Source organism: Leptonotus elevatus, chromosome 7 (genome assembly GCF_054856555.1).
Source record: "Leptonotus elevatus isolate MCC_2025b chromosome 7, RoL_Lele_1.0, whole genome shotgun sequence".
NCBI classification, from domain to species: Eukaryota; Metazoa; Chordata; class Actinopteri; order Syngnathiformes; family Syngnathidae; genus Leptonotus; species Leptonotus elevatus.
Window position 1 is genome coordinate 26,259,936 of NC_141245.1, and position 16,657 is coordinate 26,276,592.

General features: G+C 44.1%; 3 protein-coding genes across 4 annotated transcripts in view; 1 reads left to right on the forward strand and 2 right to left on the reverse strand.

The window, feature by feature from the left end:
- LOC147171707 (Golgi-pH regulating cation channel) overlaps window positions 1–16,657 on the forward strand; it is a 55,469-nt gene that overhangs the window by 24,597 nt on the left and 14,215 nt on the right. For both annotated transcript variants that reach the window (XR_015095583.1, XM_086080736.1), the window contains exons 5-6: window positions 8,182–8,559; window positions 9,598–9,841. The gene's annotated coding sequence lies outside the window, so the exon portion shown is untranslated. The remainder of the gene's footprint in view (window positions 1–8,181; window positions 8,560–9,597; window positions 9,842–16,657) is intronic.
- Window positions 2,738–9,975, reverse strand: LOC147171709 (synaptosomal-associated protein 25). Its single transcript, XM_086080752.1, has 8 exons — window positions 8,104–9,975; window positions 7,638–7,785; window positions 7,247–7,288; window positions 6,826–6,874; window positions 6,257–6,368; window positions 4,201–4,353; window positions 3,968–4,112; window positions 2,738–2,973 (listed from the first exon to the last, which is right to left on the reverse strand). The coding sequence occupies exons 2-8, from the start codon at window positions 7,707–7,709 to the stop codon at window positions 2,908–2,910; spliced, it is 639 nt and encodes a 212-aa protein (XP_085936878.1). The 5' UTR covers window positions 7,710–7,785; window positions 8,104–9,975; the 3' UTR covers window positions 2,738–2,907.
- capns1b (calpain, small subunit 1 b) lies at window positions 10,137–16,465 on the reverse strand. Its single transcript, XM_086080751.1, has 11 exons — window positions 16,259–16,465; window positions 14,899–14,948; window positions 14,767–14,803; window positions 13,511–13,603; window positions 11,948–12,005; window positions 11,743–11,807; window positions 11,578–11,646; window positions 10,701–10,779; window positions 10,515–10,631; window positions 10,370–10,428; window positions 10,137–10,298 (listed from the first exon to the last, which is right to left on the reverse strand). The coding sequence occupies exons 2-11, from the start codon at window positions 14,943–14,945 to the stop codon at window positions 10,272–10,274; spliced, it is 651 nt and encodes a 216-aa protein (XP_085936877.1). The 5' UTR covers window positions 14,946–14,948; window positions 16,259–16,465; the 3' UTR covers window positions 10,137–10,271.

Genomic DNA, 16,657 nt, shown 5'->3' on the forward strand with positions numbered 1-16,657 from the left:
GCTGGGGGGAAGGTCCCGTCCGGGCCCACCCCCCGCACGCCCAGTTGCAGCCCCCCCCAATTGTGTCCAACTCGCTGCCTTTTTTTTTTTTTCTCATCATTCAAAGGCTGGCTGGACGTTGTCAGTTGCAACTTCAGACATTTCCATCTGACATCGACTGTAAGAATCAAATGTTGTCTTCTAAAGACAAATTTGTATTCCCACGTGACTCGTGAGCAGCCGTGGCTAGCACGTAGCGCTGCAACTTGTTTGCTCTTGTTTGCTGCCTATGCATGAACGTGCCTCGAAATTCGCTTGGAGTGAAATGGTGGGGAACAAATCATTAAAAGCACCGCGTCCGCCCCAAGAGACGCCGGCCCACCGGGCATGTGCCCGACGGACCAGATGGCCAGTCCAGCACAGATAGACTCACGGCACCAGAAAGTGCATTTGTGTTGCCAGAAAGCACTTTGGCAGTTAACTGAGCGCAGAAGATATCCCGTCTTTTGCCAAAGCCAGCGGACGCTCCTTTTGTGGGCAGGCGCCCCCTAACCGGCTCGCGTGCTCAGCCTGCTGTTGTCTTGCTCCTCAAAGGGGGAAGGAAGTCAAGGGAGAAAGGGAAGTGGCCGAACCCGCGCGCACCCGCGCACACACGCGCACACGCACAGGTGGAATAGTGGACCACGGCACTGCTGGCCCGTGTGACGTCATCACAAGTAAAGCCACACAAATCAGCGCATGTCAAAACAATTACAACTGCTGCATTGTGTGAGTGTGTGCGCACACACATCTTAAGCTGCATGCGTGCCAACATATGGGCTGCTGAGTGGACAATGGACCTCTTAGGACCCCAAAAAAGAGAGGCTGGGTGGGGGGTGACTGCCATGACGATGATGTCACTGATGGCCAACCACTTGTCTGTTGTCATTCTTAGTTGACTTGCATGACAAGTAAGTCGTACAATAATGAGTTGTCGTCAAGCGGTCGCGTCTTTGTTACCGCCAGGAAGTCGTCATGATGATGATGATGATGATGATGATGATGATGAAAGAAAAGTTCAGTAGCACCTCATCAGTATGAAATTCACCAACATTTTGAACGCCATTTGACGTGGACTCCCTCGGGGCTCCTACCTGACACCAACATGTACATAAGCTTCATTAGTACACACACACGCGCGCGCACACACACACATACACACACACACACACACACACATACACACACCAACGTGTATGCGATAACAATTGTCAGTTGTGTTTTGCGGTTTCAAATCCAACCGGCCAACAGAAAGAAAAAAACAAAACAAGTTGAGGCCAAGCAAATTGGGCAAGTTACTTCAGATCAGTAAATTAGGACTTGTTTGAAAAGTAAGCCATTACTTTACCTATGAAGTAAGTGGTTACTTGAAGTTACTTTTTTCTTCTTGCCCTAATTTCATCTTTTCTTCCCCAAAGTCTTACTTTGCATGTTCACTATTTTCTACAGCCTGTATTGTAAATTGTCATTGTTGATTTCCATTCAAAAAGTGGACATGACACGATGAGTCCATGTTGAACGAATGAGACTTTTACTTGCTATGAATTGATAAATTGCTGACTAATGAAAGCACATCTGGACTCAAACTGATAACAAAACATTTTGGAACAACTTCACTGAAGCTCAAAGTGCATTTAATGCAAACAATATGCACATCAGTGTCATCAGAATAACAAGAAAAACATCTCTTTATGAATGCTCGGGACACAAAACGTGACACTTCAAATAAAGTACAAATGTTTGAACAAAAAAAATAAAAATAATCGACTCGTAATAATAATTGTCACTCAACATTTGAAAGTCATTTGTTACACTAATCATTTCTGGAGAAAAGTAATCTTATTGTTACCTTTAGTTACTTTAGTTACTTTCTCGATACTGATTACTAGATTTATTTGCCCTCGCTTTGCTTGTGAAGACATTTGCATACACTAATTAATTATTTGCATTGGCTCGTTAACAGCCAATCACAACTGACAGCGTTTTGGATACAATTAACGGCCAATTCAGTCAAATTGAAAATGAGAAAAATCTTGAAAATTTGCAGCCCTCCTGGCAGGGCGCTAAAGTTAGCGCGTTTGTACGCCCGCGTTGATAAGTGAGCGACTTTAACGACATCGACGATGTCCTCACATTGATCGTGTCTGCAGTTTAACGAGATCCAACCGCTCACTGTGTGCGCGCGCGCGTGCGGTTAGCGTGTGGCAACGTGTGAGCGGTGACGGGTAAACGAACGCAGCTGCCATCAGTTGGGGCCGGCGAGCGCAGCGCGGCAGTCGCGGTGGATGTGGTTTACTGTGCTGTGCGCGCGTGTGGAAGTCGCACTTCTCATGGAAGGAAACGCTAAGTGTTGCACAAACACTTGAAAGACCGAACCAAAATACACTGCTGCCTTGAGATACGGGCCCGACCCGAGGTTTTTTGACATAAGAGTGTCATGCGCTGGCGATTTATTGCCACACTTGAAGTTGGCTGAAAAAGCAACACTAAAAGAGAACAAACAAACATCCGCGTAGTACTTTGGTGACCAATCACAGCATAGAGTACTGCGCTGTAATTGGTCAACTGCTCGTGGCATGACATACGGACGCCATCTTGTTACCCTGCTGAAACCAATTTGGCCAAACTCTCTATCAACGGCATCTCCTTGTGGGATGTGGACCCGACCCGACCCGACCCGACCCCACTGGATTCACAAGGTCAAAACACACACACGAGCTCCTGTTGATTTTCGAGCTTTATTGGACATTTTTGGGGGAAGGTCAGTATTCCGAGAATGTCGCCACGGCGCTCGGTTGTCTTTGCCAGGGGAACGAAGCATCCGGCTAAATGCTAACATTGAAAGCTAAAGGCTATGGCGTACACGGCTCATTGTGACGTCATCATCTTCTATCTTTTCATGAGGCTGTTGGCTTTCTGGTTGGCGGTGTCGATGCGCGTCACGTTCATGATGGCCTGCGCAAACGCAGAAAACAAGCAAGCGCGGGAGTCAGTCGGTCGCATCAACCTCCTCTCATCGTCATCAAAGGAATAGAAATGCCGCAGTGTTCCAATTCCATTCCAAGTGTGTTGCTACAAAAACACCACGTGTGCGGGGATGAGCGTGACATCATCCACCTCCAAGAAAGTGAAGGGAAGATACGCGCTGCTGATAGTTGAAAAGTCAGGGCTCTTTGTACTCATCTGGGTTTTGGTGGCGCGTGCATGATGGCAAAAAAAGCTTTAACAGAAACCTTTGAATGCACCTTTCAAGGTTTTCTGATCAGCGACGTGTGGAGGTTTGGAGTTTGTCGTTGGAAGAAGAATGTCAATTGTGATTCTTGCTCATCCACGTGACATGTCGACATCGTCATGGCAACGTTTTATGAATAAGTAGGCGGGCCTCTACTGCTCTGATGAATGTTGCGCCTCATTATTGTTTGGGGAGATGATGATGATCATTTTGTGGAACTGAAGGCGCAGCTCCGTTGGGACCACTGATCTGAATATATGACTGGTTAGCCCGCAGGCCAAGACTTTTGAAGTCGAGAGGTGGCCATATTGCTCCTCCAGAAATGTTTCTTGGCATACAATCCTATGCATTTACAGTATCCAAATTGGAGAACATTTAAGGCAGGACTTATGATTTATGATGATTTAAATTTGTTCAACATAAACAGGACTTCAGACCTTTTTTCAACTTGCCTTAAATACAAGGATATGCTTAATGATGTTTACAGGAGGAAACTTGTATATTTTTTTTAATGAAAGAATTATAACTAAAAAATTCAACAAAAGATGAAACGTGCCAATAAACTGACCAACAGAGGGCGCCGCAAGCTCACAAACACAGTCAAACCTGGCCTTTCGAACAGGTTTTGAATAAAGAGATGAAGATTGGAAACGTTTTCAATGAATGAAAGAATGAAAGAATGGAGAAACTGAAAAGAAGGCCGCGGCTGCTGCTCACCTTTCCCTGAACGCGTTGGATCTGCACGTTCTGCGAGTCGATCTCGTTGCCCATGTCCAGCGCCATGCACCTCAGGTTGCCAACGATGCTTCCCACGTGCGCCAGGTTGTCGTTCATCTCGTCCTCGCGGGCGTCCTGCGTCACCCTGACACAAAAGACGGACGGCCTTGGTTTGCGCAGCTGCCGGCCGTGCGCGCGCGCGGCGGCGCTCGGCAAACATTTTTGTCTACTACCTCCGAATGTATCCGCCGCTCATAATCATCTGCTCGCGCTCGTCCACCACTCGAGACGACGACGGCGGCGGCTGATTGGACACCACTCCGTCCGGTCCCGAGCCGCCGCCCCAAAGCGCCTTGTAGGCCCCGCTTTCTTCCAAGGCCTTCAGTCTGTCGGAGAGGACGATAGCGCGTCATTAGCTGTCTCCATATTGCAGACCCACGCGTGACCAAGACTTGAAAATCTCCGCTAAAAAACTAGGAGTGTTCAATAACCAGACTGATAGTACAAGCACTCCACTCGAGAGTAGTCACCGATACCATGCACCGATACCACTAGTACTTACGATATATAAAACTTCCCCACAAAAACGATATGCCAGTCCAATATTTTCCCTTCAAATTGCATGAAACAAATGTCAATTTTCTACTCTTCTCATTTTACATTTCTAATTCCTGATCATAAAATGATCCCAAGAGGGACTGTCAAAAACTGAAAAGCACTTTGTCGTCGCGGAATGCGGAATGTTGCACCTCTGCATCCTCAATCATCCAATCACAAATCAAATTGCGCTTGCATTTGCAAAGGATGGTGGCACCCTAATAGAAATCACAAAATTGGTTCATTTTTGGCCAAAAAAAGAAGGAAAAAAATTCCAGTGTTACTGAAACAAACAAACGGTTCATGTCATAATGTTGCCGCATGAAATTCCACCGACGTACTTTTTCTGAATGAATGCAGAACTAGGTCTCATGCATGTCCACATGTTGAACTTTTGCCAATCAAGTAAATAAAACACAAAACAATCAATTGTACAAATGATCAAAACAAATTTGTAGCAAATTCTTCTTTTCAACCATAATGCGACACTTTAGGATTTTGTTTTGGATTTTTACAGAAAAGACACATTTCCATGATGGATAGGTATGTCAAAATCAATCAATGAATTAGAAAAAACTGTTGTTTTTTAATCACTTGAATCAGAATTTCTCCTTGTTAACATTGAAAATGACTTTTTGTTGTCCTCACCTTTGTGCCCTTCAGCAATAAGAGTTTTTTTTTTTTTTTCTGCCAGCTGAGTTCCACCTTTTATTTAAGCCAGTGGTGTCCAAACTTGGTCCTCGAGAGCTGGAGTCCTGCAGGTTTTGGATGTTTCCCTTCTCCAACACAGCTGAAGCTCATCAGCAAGTTCTGCCTAAGGCCCCGCCCACACGAAAGCCTGTCACAACGCATCCGCGATTACTTTCGGAAGCGAGCTCCAGAGTGGAACGATTTCGAAACGTGGACAGCGTGTGCGGGATGCTGCTCCAGTGATGATGTCATCCTGGCGTGACCAACCGCCAGTCTGTCAACAACAATGCCAGTTGGCAGCTTGTGTTTGACAAATATATTGTAATGTATATGTTGTGTTTAACAAATTTAAAAACATCATAAATCGTGCTGTTTCGACTAAACACGGTAACAAATTTCTGTCAAATCTACGGTACAAAATGACAGCATTTTCTTGTTTCAAAAGTCTTGGCTATTCAGATCAGTGGTTCGTCTCCTTGGCTGATTCTTCTTCTACGCTTTCCGTTAACTCCCCGTGGCTGCGCTACAGCGCCCCTCCAGACTTGGCATATGCATTACAGCCGTTAAACGTCCTCAGCGTCTTCTTTTGGACACGCGCATGTTTTGAAACATTTCCGTCTGAACAAGATTTGCTTCAGGGTGAACATGGCCTAAGATTGATTCGGAAACAGGTGTGTTGGAGCAGGGAAACATCCAAAACCTGCGTGACTCCGGACCTCCAGGACTGACTTTGGATTTAAGCAGATCACAAACAAACTCAAAAGATAGAAGAAGATAAAGAAGTGTCTTGAGTGCATTCAGCTGTGAAGTGCGAAGATTAATGGCTCGCATCAACTCAACTTTGACGCTCACAAACAAATTGTGGTTGTTTGCCATTATGCGCATTTTCATGCTGGTTGCCAGCCGCCAACTCTTGGAGTGACTGCGGTCATGAAAGCATGAGCAGGCTAATGTGCACGCACGCACGCACGCACGCACGCACGCACGCACGCACGCACGTACTTGTCACAAGCGCAGAGGCCGCAACACTTGCTCAAGTCGGTCAAGTTTTTCTCGGCTTCCTTCATGTCCGAGTTGATTTGATCCAAACCTTCCTCGATGCGCTCCAGCTGCTCTGACGGCACAAAAAGACACAAAAAAAAGACACAAACGGCAACATCGCTCACAAGCAACTTTTTCAACTTTTCATTTGGACGTTTTTGTTTTTTTATTCTCTTGGCTTGCTTTAGTTTCTAGAGAAGCTTCAATGGCTTTCATTTGATTTGATTAGTTATATCTTTACAAAAAAAAAGTCAGATTTAGAATGAGTTTGAGTAAAAAAATAAAAAAAAGATTTAAAAAAGAAAAGATGTCTGGACAGTTCGACTATCTGATGAAAAGTCTGAAAGCTTGTGTATAAAATGAAGTGACAAATATGGAAACTAAAGCTCGTTTTGGCCACTTTGTAAACAAAGTTGCTGTTGTTTTTTTAAACAGAAATGTGTTTTTAGATGATTTCTGTGCGGATGTCTGACTCAAGCATCCATGAGGTCACACAAAAAACAAAAACGCATTTTGATGGCTTCTTTTACCTCCTTGTTCATCCAACATGACCAACGCTCGGATGCCGGCGTCTTTGCTCTAGGAACACACACGCACACACACACACACACACACACACGTTTTGTTTGGATGTTCAATGGCACTTTTTTTTTTTCAGACCGATACCAGTACGAGTACTCAACTCTTGACTATGCCGACACCAAGTACCGATACCACTAGTACTTTTGATATATAACATTTTCGGGGGGGAGATCATTTTAAAGAAAGACCAATATACTCAATAGAGTATTTTTCTTCCAAATTGCATGAAAATGAATGGAAAGTTGATATCATAAAAAGGCCACAAGAGGGCGATACTTGGTATCGGCCCAATACCTGGTATTGGTACCCGCCCATCGCAAATTTTGTCTTCAAATGAATGTAGAGAGCCTTGCATGTGTGTGCGTGTACCTCCTCCACCAGCTGCATCATCCTGCGCGTGCTCTCCAGAGACTGCAGCACACACACGCGCGCACGCACACACACACACACACACACACACATCATTAACGTTTACACAACGACATTGAAAGGAAAAATGAAAGGAAGCTGATGTTTGTGATCATCTTGTGTTTGTGTGTGTAATTGTGTAAGTGTGGATATATGTGTGCGCATGTGTATGTTGTCTCCATGGCAACCAGGTGAGCCAGGTGTTCGGCACCCACAGGGTTTGGGAGTGTGCGCTCGGGTTTGTGTACATCTCAGTGCACATGATGCGTGACCTCCGCACGCACGCACGCACGCACACAATGCACGGTGTGAAAGGTGATCAATACAAAAACAGATGATTGGTCACCCTCACCTCATCTGTCACCTGATTGGCCCTTCTTTGAAGCTCCTCCTGCTCACTCAGGACGGATGGCTCGGACGCCATGCTGCGTGTGCGTGTGCGTGTGTGCGTTCAGTGGCAGGCGCTGAGATGAGCACAAAGCATCAGGTGGTTTTGTCACCTGCGGAGCACAATGACATCATCATCATCATCTTCATCTAACACGCACACAGCCAGGCACTTTATATGTCATCGCTGTCATGTTCTTCTTTCCTAAGTGGGACCAAAAACAGAAATGAATGAAAAATTCACACACACAAAAAAAAAGGGAATTATCATGTTAAGTAAAAAAACAAAAAACAAAAAAAAATCTCCAGCAACATGTTGCAATAGTGACATTTTACCGTGTATGGACGTTTTGTCAACACGCACACACACGCACGCACACGCACACACATCTGCACGACCGGACGGGAGAGTGGGCGTGTGTGCGTCTTACCTGTCATGAGTTTATCTCGTAAATGTAGCACAAAGATCTTTGTCAAACTGACACTCCCTCCCTCTCTCTCTCCCTCAGGACACGCCCATCCACTTCCCGCTGACTGCGCCTCCCTCCGACAACAACCCTGATGGCATATATGACCACGGAGGAGGCGGGACTTCCAAATTCCTGCTTTTCACACATCAGTTTTGTTTCCGTTTCCTGTTGGCGACGCGTGGGCCGCGCCGCGTCCCACTTCTTGCCCCTCGGTCGCGCGTCCCCGTCGACGGGTGCGAGCGTGTCTGTCTCAGTTGTCGGAAGCATTTCAGAGAGTTGAGACGCCGCGGTGGGGGTGCGAGTGTGGGAACGCGGCCATCGGGGGACTGAAACGACGCTGATGTGCGGAAGTCGGACGTCCGTGGCATCTGCCCCATCAAGAGCTGTCGATCATTGGCCGCCGGTGGTGTCGTACTTGTAAGTACTGTTCAAAGTAATGCGAGTAATAAGAGTAACAAAATGAGAGCAAATAATTCATAGGTTGTACGCCTCAAATTGTTCAAAGATTCAAGAAAGATATTGATGAAAAATGCACTTTCTGCTCTGGAGGTCAAAACAGTGTCTCATTTATTTGTCCAAAGCTTTTGGAGTGACGTTTGTACATTTATTGCTGAAAAGATTGATGGATATTTTCAACTTACTGTTTGGAATCAATGACTTTAAAATAAATAAGTTAAAGCCCAAGGAGATTTATTTATTTATTCATCTTATCATTCTTATGGCAACATTTTAAGTCATCGGTTTGTCATTATTAAGAACGGCTATTGTATGTTTTGCAATAATCAATAAAAAAATTCAGATAAAAAATAAATTACATCCAAATAAAGTTTCTACAAAATGTAAAAAAAGAAAGACTGTAGTGTAATAAGTAACTTAGGGGAGTAACAACTTGACATGTAACTGGCGTACAGACTAAAACTGTTCAAAAGTACAGCATACGTTTTTACGTATTACGGTAAAATGGAATAAGTCTGGAAAGTACACTACAGTTAAAAGTAACTATTGTTGAGTGTAACTACTTTGGCAAGTAACAGTACTTTACTGCAGGAAGTAACCACTCTAGAAGTAAAAAACAAACAAACTGTACTTTGCAAAAGTAACTAAGAGTAACAAGGGTAAAAATAAACAATGATATGGAAAAAAATGGGAAAAACGTGCAAGTAAAAAAGAAAGAAAAAAACTGAATAGTATTGTTTGTAAAAGGGCAGTAAGTAGTAAAGGGTAATTTGTGGAAAGTAATTGTGGTAAAAAGAAGCACGTCTGGAAAGTAATGAGCAAACATTGTGGAATCTGTAACAAGTAACTATACTTTGTAAAGTCATGATTCAAAAGTAACCAATGTCAACCAAGTTGGAGGTGCCAGCTTTGTATGTATAGAGATGAAGTCTTTTCTGGTGAATTGATTGTTGATTGGTAAATGGCATGTTTGTCACGTGGTGCGGTTCGTCAGCACAGGTGAGAAATCAGCTGTTAACTTGGCGGAGAGAGAGGCTTCTTCACCTTTGAGCTGTCGGAGGGTGAGACGGGGGAGATCCTACTTTGTGCCGAGCGCACCAACGCACGCACAACGAGGCACGTTGCTCTTTCTGGTGTCCACGAGTTGAACATATTGAACATCAATGCCATCCTTGAGATTGCTTTGGACGGCAAGCGGTTGCGGCCGTTGGAGCGATCGAGATTGCGCCGGCGCGTCTGGCAGGTAAAGATTCCTCGATTCCTCCATTTCAACCTCTACCTACACTCGTCGTTATTAGGTCAAATGTAAAAAAGTGGAAAGTAACAAAGATGCAAAAGAATCTAGTCGTGTGTGAAGTACAAACAGTTCAAAGTAACTGTAGTATGTAACTTGTGTTACAAAAGTAACGGAGGAAAAAACATCAATTGTGTAAATGGGTCTAAAAAGCTGGGAAAGGATGTCAAAAAAAAAAGTAATAGATTACTGAACTCGATTCATTTGTACTCATGATTGTTAGTGACACACAAAACACACGCACTCATTTTTCTGAGTTGTTTTTAATTGTTAGAAAGAAAAGTGTTCATGTTGTGGCGCCATCATGTGGTAGCAGCAGGAACTTCATGCAACAGCTCAGCCTTTTTGTTTTTGTTGACGTGACGACAGCGCCAAAGTTTCACGAGTACATGGTCAGCTGAAGCCACTGGACGCCAAAAACAAAACATATCAGACACACGCACACACACACGCAACGTTGCGTCCACAAGTTTGTACCTCTTTGATGTCCAAGCTAATGGAGCCGTTGTTTCCTTTATCCAGAGTCTTGAAGGCTCCTGAGGGCGCACACACACAGTGAGTGTGAGTGTGTGCGTGTGCGTGTGTGTGTAGGCGAGAAGTTAGTGCGTGCGCAAAGACTCACTGCACATGGCGTCCAGTCGCACTAGGCAGCCGACGAAGTTGTCAAAGTCCATGTCGCCGTGCTCGTCGCTATAGCGACGGATGATCATATTGAACAGCTGATCGTTGAGAGGGAAGCCTGCACGACACACACAAACGCACACACCTGTTTGAGCGGCCGCCGGAAGCGGGCGGCGCTTGTACGCACCTGCCGCCTTAAAGGCGTGCGACAGCTCCTTGCTGCAGATGACTCCCGACTTGTCCTTGTCGTGAGACACGTAAATGCCCTAAAAACAAAAGTCAACAAAATCTGTCAGAAATTGAGATATATATATTATACATGTTATTGTATTGTGTATTTTTATTATTTCATTTACCTTAAAATGAAAAACTGACAGTTTTCCAATTACAATACTAATCAAAATTTATTATTTCATGATTACATTTATTAATGTATTATTTATAAATATTAATTATTAGTGACAAATTTGCAAAGGCTACTTTCAAATTAATGTGCATTAATTGTCCTTCAAAGTCTTCCTGTAATTGATTTGTGGATAGTTCAAATATTTCTCTTTTTAGTTTTTTTCATTACACAATAATTACAGGATGTTACAATTCTGCACACAAGAAATACAATTTTTTTTTAAATTAATAACATAAGCTACTCTGAAAAGGAATGAAAACAAAGTCAATAAAAAAGTAAACAAAATAAAAGCTAACTTATAAAATGACCGTTGCAGACAAGATTGGTCGCCAGTGGGTTTCAGAGCACAAACAAACCGACTGGTCTTTAGCCTGGCACAGAGAGAACGCCGATGCTAATGTTAGTTATCCCGTCTATGGTGTTTGGCATTACATGTTAGCATTGAGCTAGCAGACTTTGTTTCCTCCGGCTTGTGGTTCGGTTCAGTGTGTGTGGTTTTTTTGTTTGTGTGCGTGTGTTCAAGGAAGGAATTTGAATTGTTTTGGTGCGGTCAACTTGAGGTGGACGTGACGATGTGTTGCTCAAGCAGGACGTGAGGGACAAACAAGGTGACGGCGCCTTTCCTTGGCGGAGGTCACCAGCTTTCCAGGTGGCTCACCTGCCATTTCTTGATGTTGTTCCACATATATTTGAACTCGTGGAAGCCCAGCTTGCCCGTGCTGTCGCTCTGCAGGCGCCGGCGTTAAAGACAAACACAACATTGGACACTTTTGGCGTCCTCGCTCGCCGATTGGCGACGAAGCAAGGAAGCAAGCAAGGATACGTCCAAGACGGCCACCATGCTCCTGCACGACTCGATGCTGAAGCCGTCCGTCTTCAAATTGCCATCTGACACAAAACATTAGCATGTTAGCATCACATCAAGTATTTTCATACCAAGCATTAGCATGTGCTACTTAGCTTCTCCCATGTTAGAACATTAACGCAACCTAGCACGACAGGTGTGTCATGACGTGCGTTTGACTCACGCTTGCAGAGAACTTGGTTGAGGATGTTCATCAACTCTTTGGGGTTCACCTCCATGTCCTGAACAACACACACACATTATACACCTTTTTTGTATTTACACACAAAACTACACGCACACACATACATACATAAAAGACACATGAACACAAACACACACGCCCTCACTTGCTTGTTTTCATTTGTATGATCCTCGTATGTCACATGTGTGACACGTTTCACACGCCACTTGTGACACACCCTGTTTGCTGTCTTTGGCGTCTCAACACGCACACACGGAATAAAGCCCATAGCAAAACCGTCCCGTCCCGTCACGTGACGCGACGCGAGCGAGCACCGCCCTGCGCGACGATGCTCGGAATGCGCAAGCGTCGGCGCACGTTGACGTTCGTGTAGAATCGGGAGGACATTATTAAATCGTGACAAACGCTGAAGGGGGGCCGTTGGTCCGCATTTCCAAAGTGTCCTCACCTGACACACGTCCGTCCTCACTTTTTGTGTCCTGAGATTGGAGCAACATTTCTCATACCGGACTTGTTGTTTGTGTTTTCAAAAGCTTAACACGGCAAAATGTGGAACTTCTGTAGTTGTCAGTGCGACCCCCAGTGGACAAAATTGGCAATAACAGTTGGTGGTCGGGCCGGTTACACCGCACTTCTCCAAGATTGGTGGATTATGTGCGTGTACGTGTACGTGTATGTGTGTGTGCGCGCACACACAAGAAGAGGCAGACGAACCGGCAGAACGTGACAGAATGACAGACGGAAGCGTGATGGACAAACAACTAAGTCATTCGGACACATTTTTTTTACTTGGACTTCGACTCGTATTTGAAGGCACCACTGTGCCTGCATGTGCCTTTAAGAGGCGGGGCCTGGTGTGGCGTCAGCCAGTCTGCACGTGAGTGCCCGTGTGTGAGCTGTGGCTGACAGCAGCTCCTGTGTGACTTTCTTTGTCTTTTGTTCTTCAAAGTGCAACCGTAGCTGTCCTTTCCCACATGCAAGGGGCATTGCAGTACAAAAGTATTATTATTTTTAAACATGAAAAGAATTGCAATATAGCAGGAAGCAAAGGAAGCACGGAACTGCCAATGTGGAGGAAACATTTTTGACTGGCAAATACGTTCAACATATTTGCAAATACGTTTGAACTTATTTGCAAGTATGTTCAAACGTATTTGTAGGCTAAATGCTAAAAACGTAGCCATTTGGTAAGCACACGTGGAAGGCAAAATGATATACGTATACTGCCGGTTATAATGTAGGCCAAATACGGGAAAAAATGTTATTAATTAAGTTAATAGCTTGCATGGCATTATGGGAGATATCATATTTATATATTATTTGCCAGTCAAAATGTTTGACTCAACATGAGCACTGCCACGCTTATATAGGAGGAAAGTTTACTGTTTAAAAAAAGAAAAGAAAAGATGCAGGCCATGAAACAAACGAATCTAAAATAAATGATAAAAAAAAGCGAAATGAGAATGTTTTGAGTTGTCGGCGTGCGCGTTGGCTGGCTGGCGTGTGTGTGCGCTTTTGAAGTGGCGTGCGTGGATGACTCACGTCTCCCGCCAGCTTCTTGAAGGCTTGGCGAAACGCTTTCTCCTCGTCGTTCTCGTGAGCCTCCTCGAACGCCAGAGGTCTCCGGGGAGGAGGCTGAAACGCACACAAATCCGTCTCAGGTCGGCTAACCTGCGCACACGCACGCACGCACGCACGCACGCACGCAACCTTCCTGGATGTTGTGAGCCGTGCGGCGTAGCAACATTCCCAAGGGGCCCCAAGCAAGAAGGGATCGGGTGCCCCGGTGGCCATTATGTGGTATACATAGTACGTCATTTTAAAATTGCATCTTTAACAAACAATCACCATTCATTGTGCTTCTTTCAAGTGACTTGTTTGGTTTAGTTTGTTTAACTTTCGCGTGAATCCTAAGTGAGTCAGAAAACAGGAAAATAAAATTTAAAAAACAACACCTTTACGCCTTATATGGTTGTTTAAAAAAACAACATTTATTTATATAAAATATATATATATATTTTTTTTTTTCAAATTAAAGCTTTACTACTATTCATGATCATTTACTCATTAAAAAAAAAATATATATATATTTTATTTATTTTTTAAGAAAAACAACAACACGTGACTCGTGGAATTTGAGACGGTCAATTGCTGCACTGCTAATGTGAAGGATGTGTGGCTTGTGTCAAATCTGTTGGCCCTGTTGGGGCCCCTGCTGGCTACGGGGCCCCAAGCCATTGCCTGCCTTGCCTAATGGCAAACTCCGCCTCTGGTCGTGAGAGCGCAAGTTCAAATCTCAAGTATCCATCTGTTGCGCCATACAGTATAAAAGATACGAAGTACGGCGGTGTTTTGAAATAGGAGTTGAATGTGTCACATGAGCACACTCATAATCCAAAACATTAAATGGCAAATCATCTTTCATCCATTCCAGCCTCCACCCCCAAAAAATTAAGTATATTAATTTAAGTTTTTGTCATTTGACCATGGTGTTTTTTTTAAATATTGCAAAAAGTATTACATGCATTTTTTTTTAACTAATACTGAAACGAACTAAAAGTAAACTAAAACTAAGCATTTTTGAAATAACTAAAACTAATAAAAACTAAAAGAACCACCCTGAAAACTAATTCAAACTAACTCAAATGAAAATTTCCAAAACTATAATAATCCTGCTCGCACATCAGTGCATTTCTTGAGCAACAACATAAAGTGTTTTATCTGAAGAGCAGCATCAAGTTCACATTTAGAATTGAAGCCGTGATTAGATGCACGCACGCACGCACGCACGCACTTACCGGTTCTGACGGGACAAACATGGCCGGATCGATGTTGCTGCAGGAGCCGAGAGGAAGAAGGCGGGCGTTAGCGTAACTTTGAGCACAATGGCGGCCAACAAGCCAACACAACCGGTCCGACTGGATTCTCACCTGACCACTTTCAGGATGCCGCCAATGAAGTGCTTCGCAAAATTCATTTTCTGAACCAAAAAAGAAAGAAACAGGAATTTTAATATATACAAATAATATATGACTTTATTTATCTGGACAAAAAACAACATTTTATTTGTACGCTACAAACAGGCTTCCATCTGACAGCGATTATTTCATTAATCCATTCACCTGTTGATTATTTTGTCATTTAAAATCGGATTAAAAAACGAGTTAAAACAATTCCTTCCAAAACAGGACGTGATCTCAATTGACACAAACAATTTATTCACTTCCTTGCTTGTTCCATCACATCGGTCCAAAAATCGGCAAAAAATGTCCATCATGGAGTCAAATCGGATGTTTGCAAATGTTTTATTTTGAAAAACCAGAATCCGTTTGCTTTCAAGTGTGGAGAAAATTTACTGTTGAGGTTCTTGAGAAGAGTTGGACATGGTGTCAAAATATTTCATCTATCATCGAAATAGTTGTCAATGAATTGTTGCATCGCTCGTATTCAAAAGATTTCATGACATGTGTTGAACGTTTCTTCTTACGTCTTAATTTGACGTGTTTAGTTATCGCGATGTTGTTACATATTCGTGTCGCCATTCAAAGCACATTACCGCATCATCCGTGTGTTGTCCATTTACTGCTGAGAGGCTGAAACGATGAACAACATTTGGAGACGGACAATTTAACATTTCAACAATGTCCTTTTTAACAATGATCAAAATAGTTGCTGATTCGTTGAGCGACTCTCACTTCAATGCACGCTTTTCTTTGGTTAAACGTTTGTTTGTTTATACTGTTGAGAGTCCGAATGTCTTGAATCTTGAACACCCACCATCGGTACAAGAATGACATGGAGTTCACAGGGGAGCCTATTTGATACAAATATTATAAATAACCATTTTTTTTAAAAAGAAAACACTTTGTGAATCGCTTGCCGTTATGTCTTCTCGTCGGGAGGGGTTGATCAAAGCTATTTTTAAAACAAATGTGTTGATGGGGGCAGAAAGCCCCCCCCCCCCTCCTCCCCGCTCGCGATCGACGCCCCTGCTTATACCACAACATTCGAAATTTAGAATAATATCTAAGCATAATGCGAGTCAATTCACTGGCGTTATTTTATTATTTTTAAATTCTTGTTTTAATCTGCGCTACATTAGCATCCTGTTTTGGTCTTCGCTTGATGCTGACGGAAACTTTCCACAGGTGGAGACGGGAAGAAGACGCCCGGCCACAGGGTCGAGTTCCACTCCGTGCACACAAACACGCGCGCACACGCACGCGTCAAAGGAAAACAAAAGTGGCAAAGTTGTGCGTGCGTATGTACGTGTGTGTGTGTGTTACTTACGGAATTGAGTGCAGGCGAGCAGCAGGCAGAATGTCCAAAGTGTCTGGCAAAACCCAAGTGAGTCCGCAAGGAGCGACCCAAGTTCCTTTTCAATGCATCACCAACACGCCCAGAGGCGCGCGCACGAGACGAGGTGGGGTGCGGCCTCTGCGTCCCCGGGTCCTAGCGCCCTCCCAAATGGCGTCTGAGCAGGCGCAAACTCGAGGAGGCAGGACACTGAAGACATCCGAGCGATTTGGAGTCCAATCCGAAACGCACACGCGCACACACGCACACGAAAGTAACTCGCCTCGTGCACGCGCGCCGACGTGCACGGGTGGCGGTTCATCAAAGGCCCCTGTGATTAGCGCCGCCCAATGGGCCAAATCTGCTCTTACATAGGAAAGAATCACCGCCCGC

Excerpts from the sequence above, each read along its gene's own strand:
- LOC147171709 (XM_086080752.1), bottom strand. The coding sequence starts at position 7,709 with ATGGCGTCCGAGCCATCCGTCCTGAGTGAGCAGGAGGAGCTTCAAAGA. Across the intron at positions 7,289-7,637 it reads CCAATCAGGTGACAGATGAG|TCTCTGGAGAGCACGCGCAG; the intron begins GTGAGGGTGACC and ends TGTGTGCTGCAG. Across the intron at positions 4,113-4,200 it reads AGCGGCGGATACATTCGGAG|GGTGACGCAGGACGCCCGCG; the intron begins GTAGTAGACAAA and ends CTTTTGTGTCAG.
- capns1b (XM_086080751.1), bottom strand. The coding sequence starts at position 14,945 with ATGAATTTTGCGAAGCACTTCATTGGCGGCATCCTGAAAGTGGTCAG. Across the intron at positions 13,604-14,766 it reads TGTTTGTCCCGTCAGAACCG|CCTCCTCCCCGGAGACCTCT; the intron begins GTAAGTGCGTGC and ends TGTGCGTTTCAG. Across the intron at positions 10,632-10,700 it reads GCACGCCTTTAAGGCGGCAG|GCTTCCCTCTCAACGATCAG; the intron begins GTGCGTACAAGC and ends TGTGTCGTGCAG.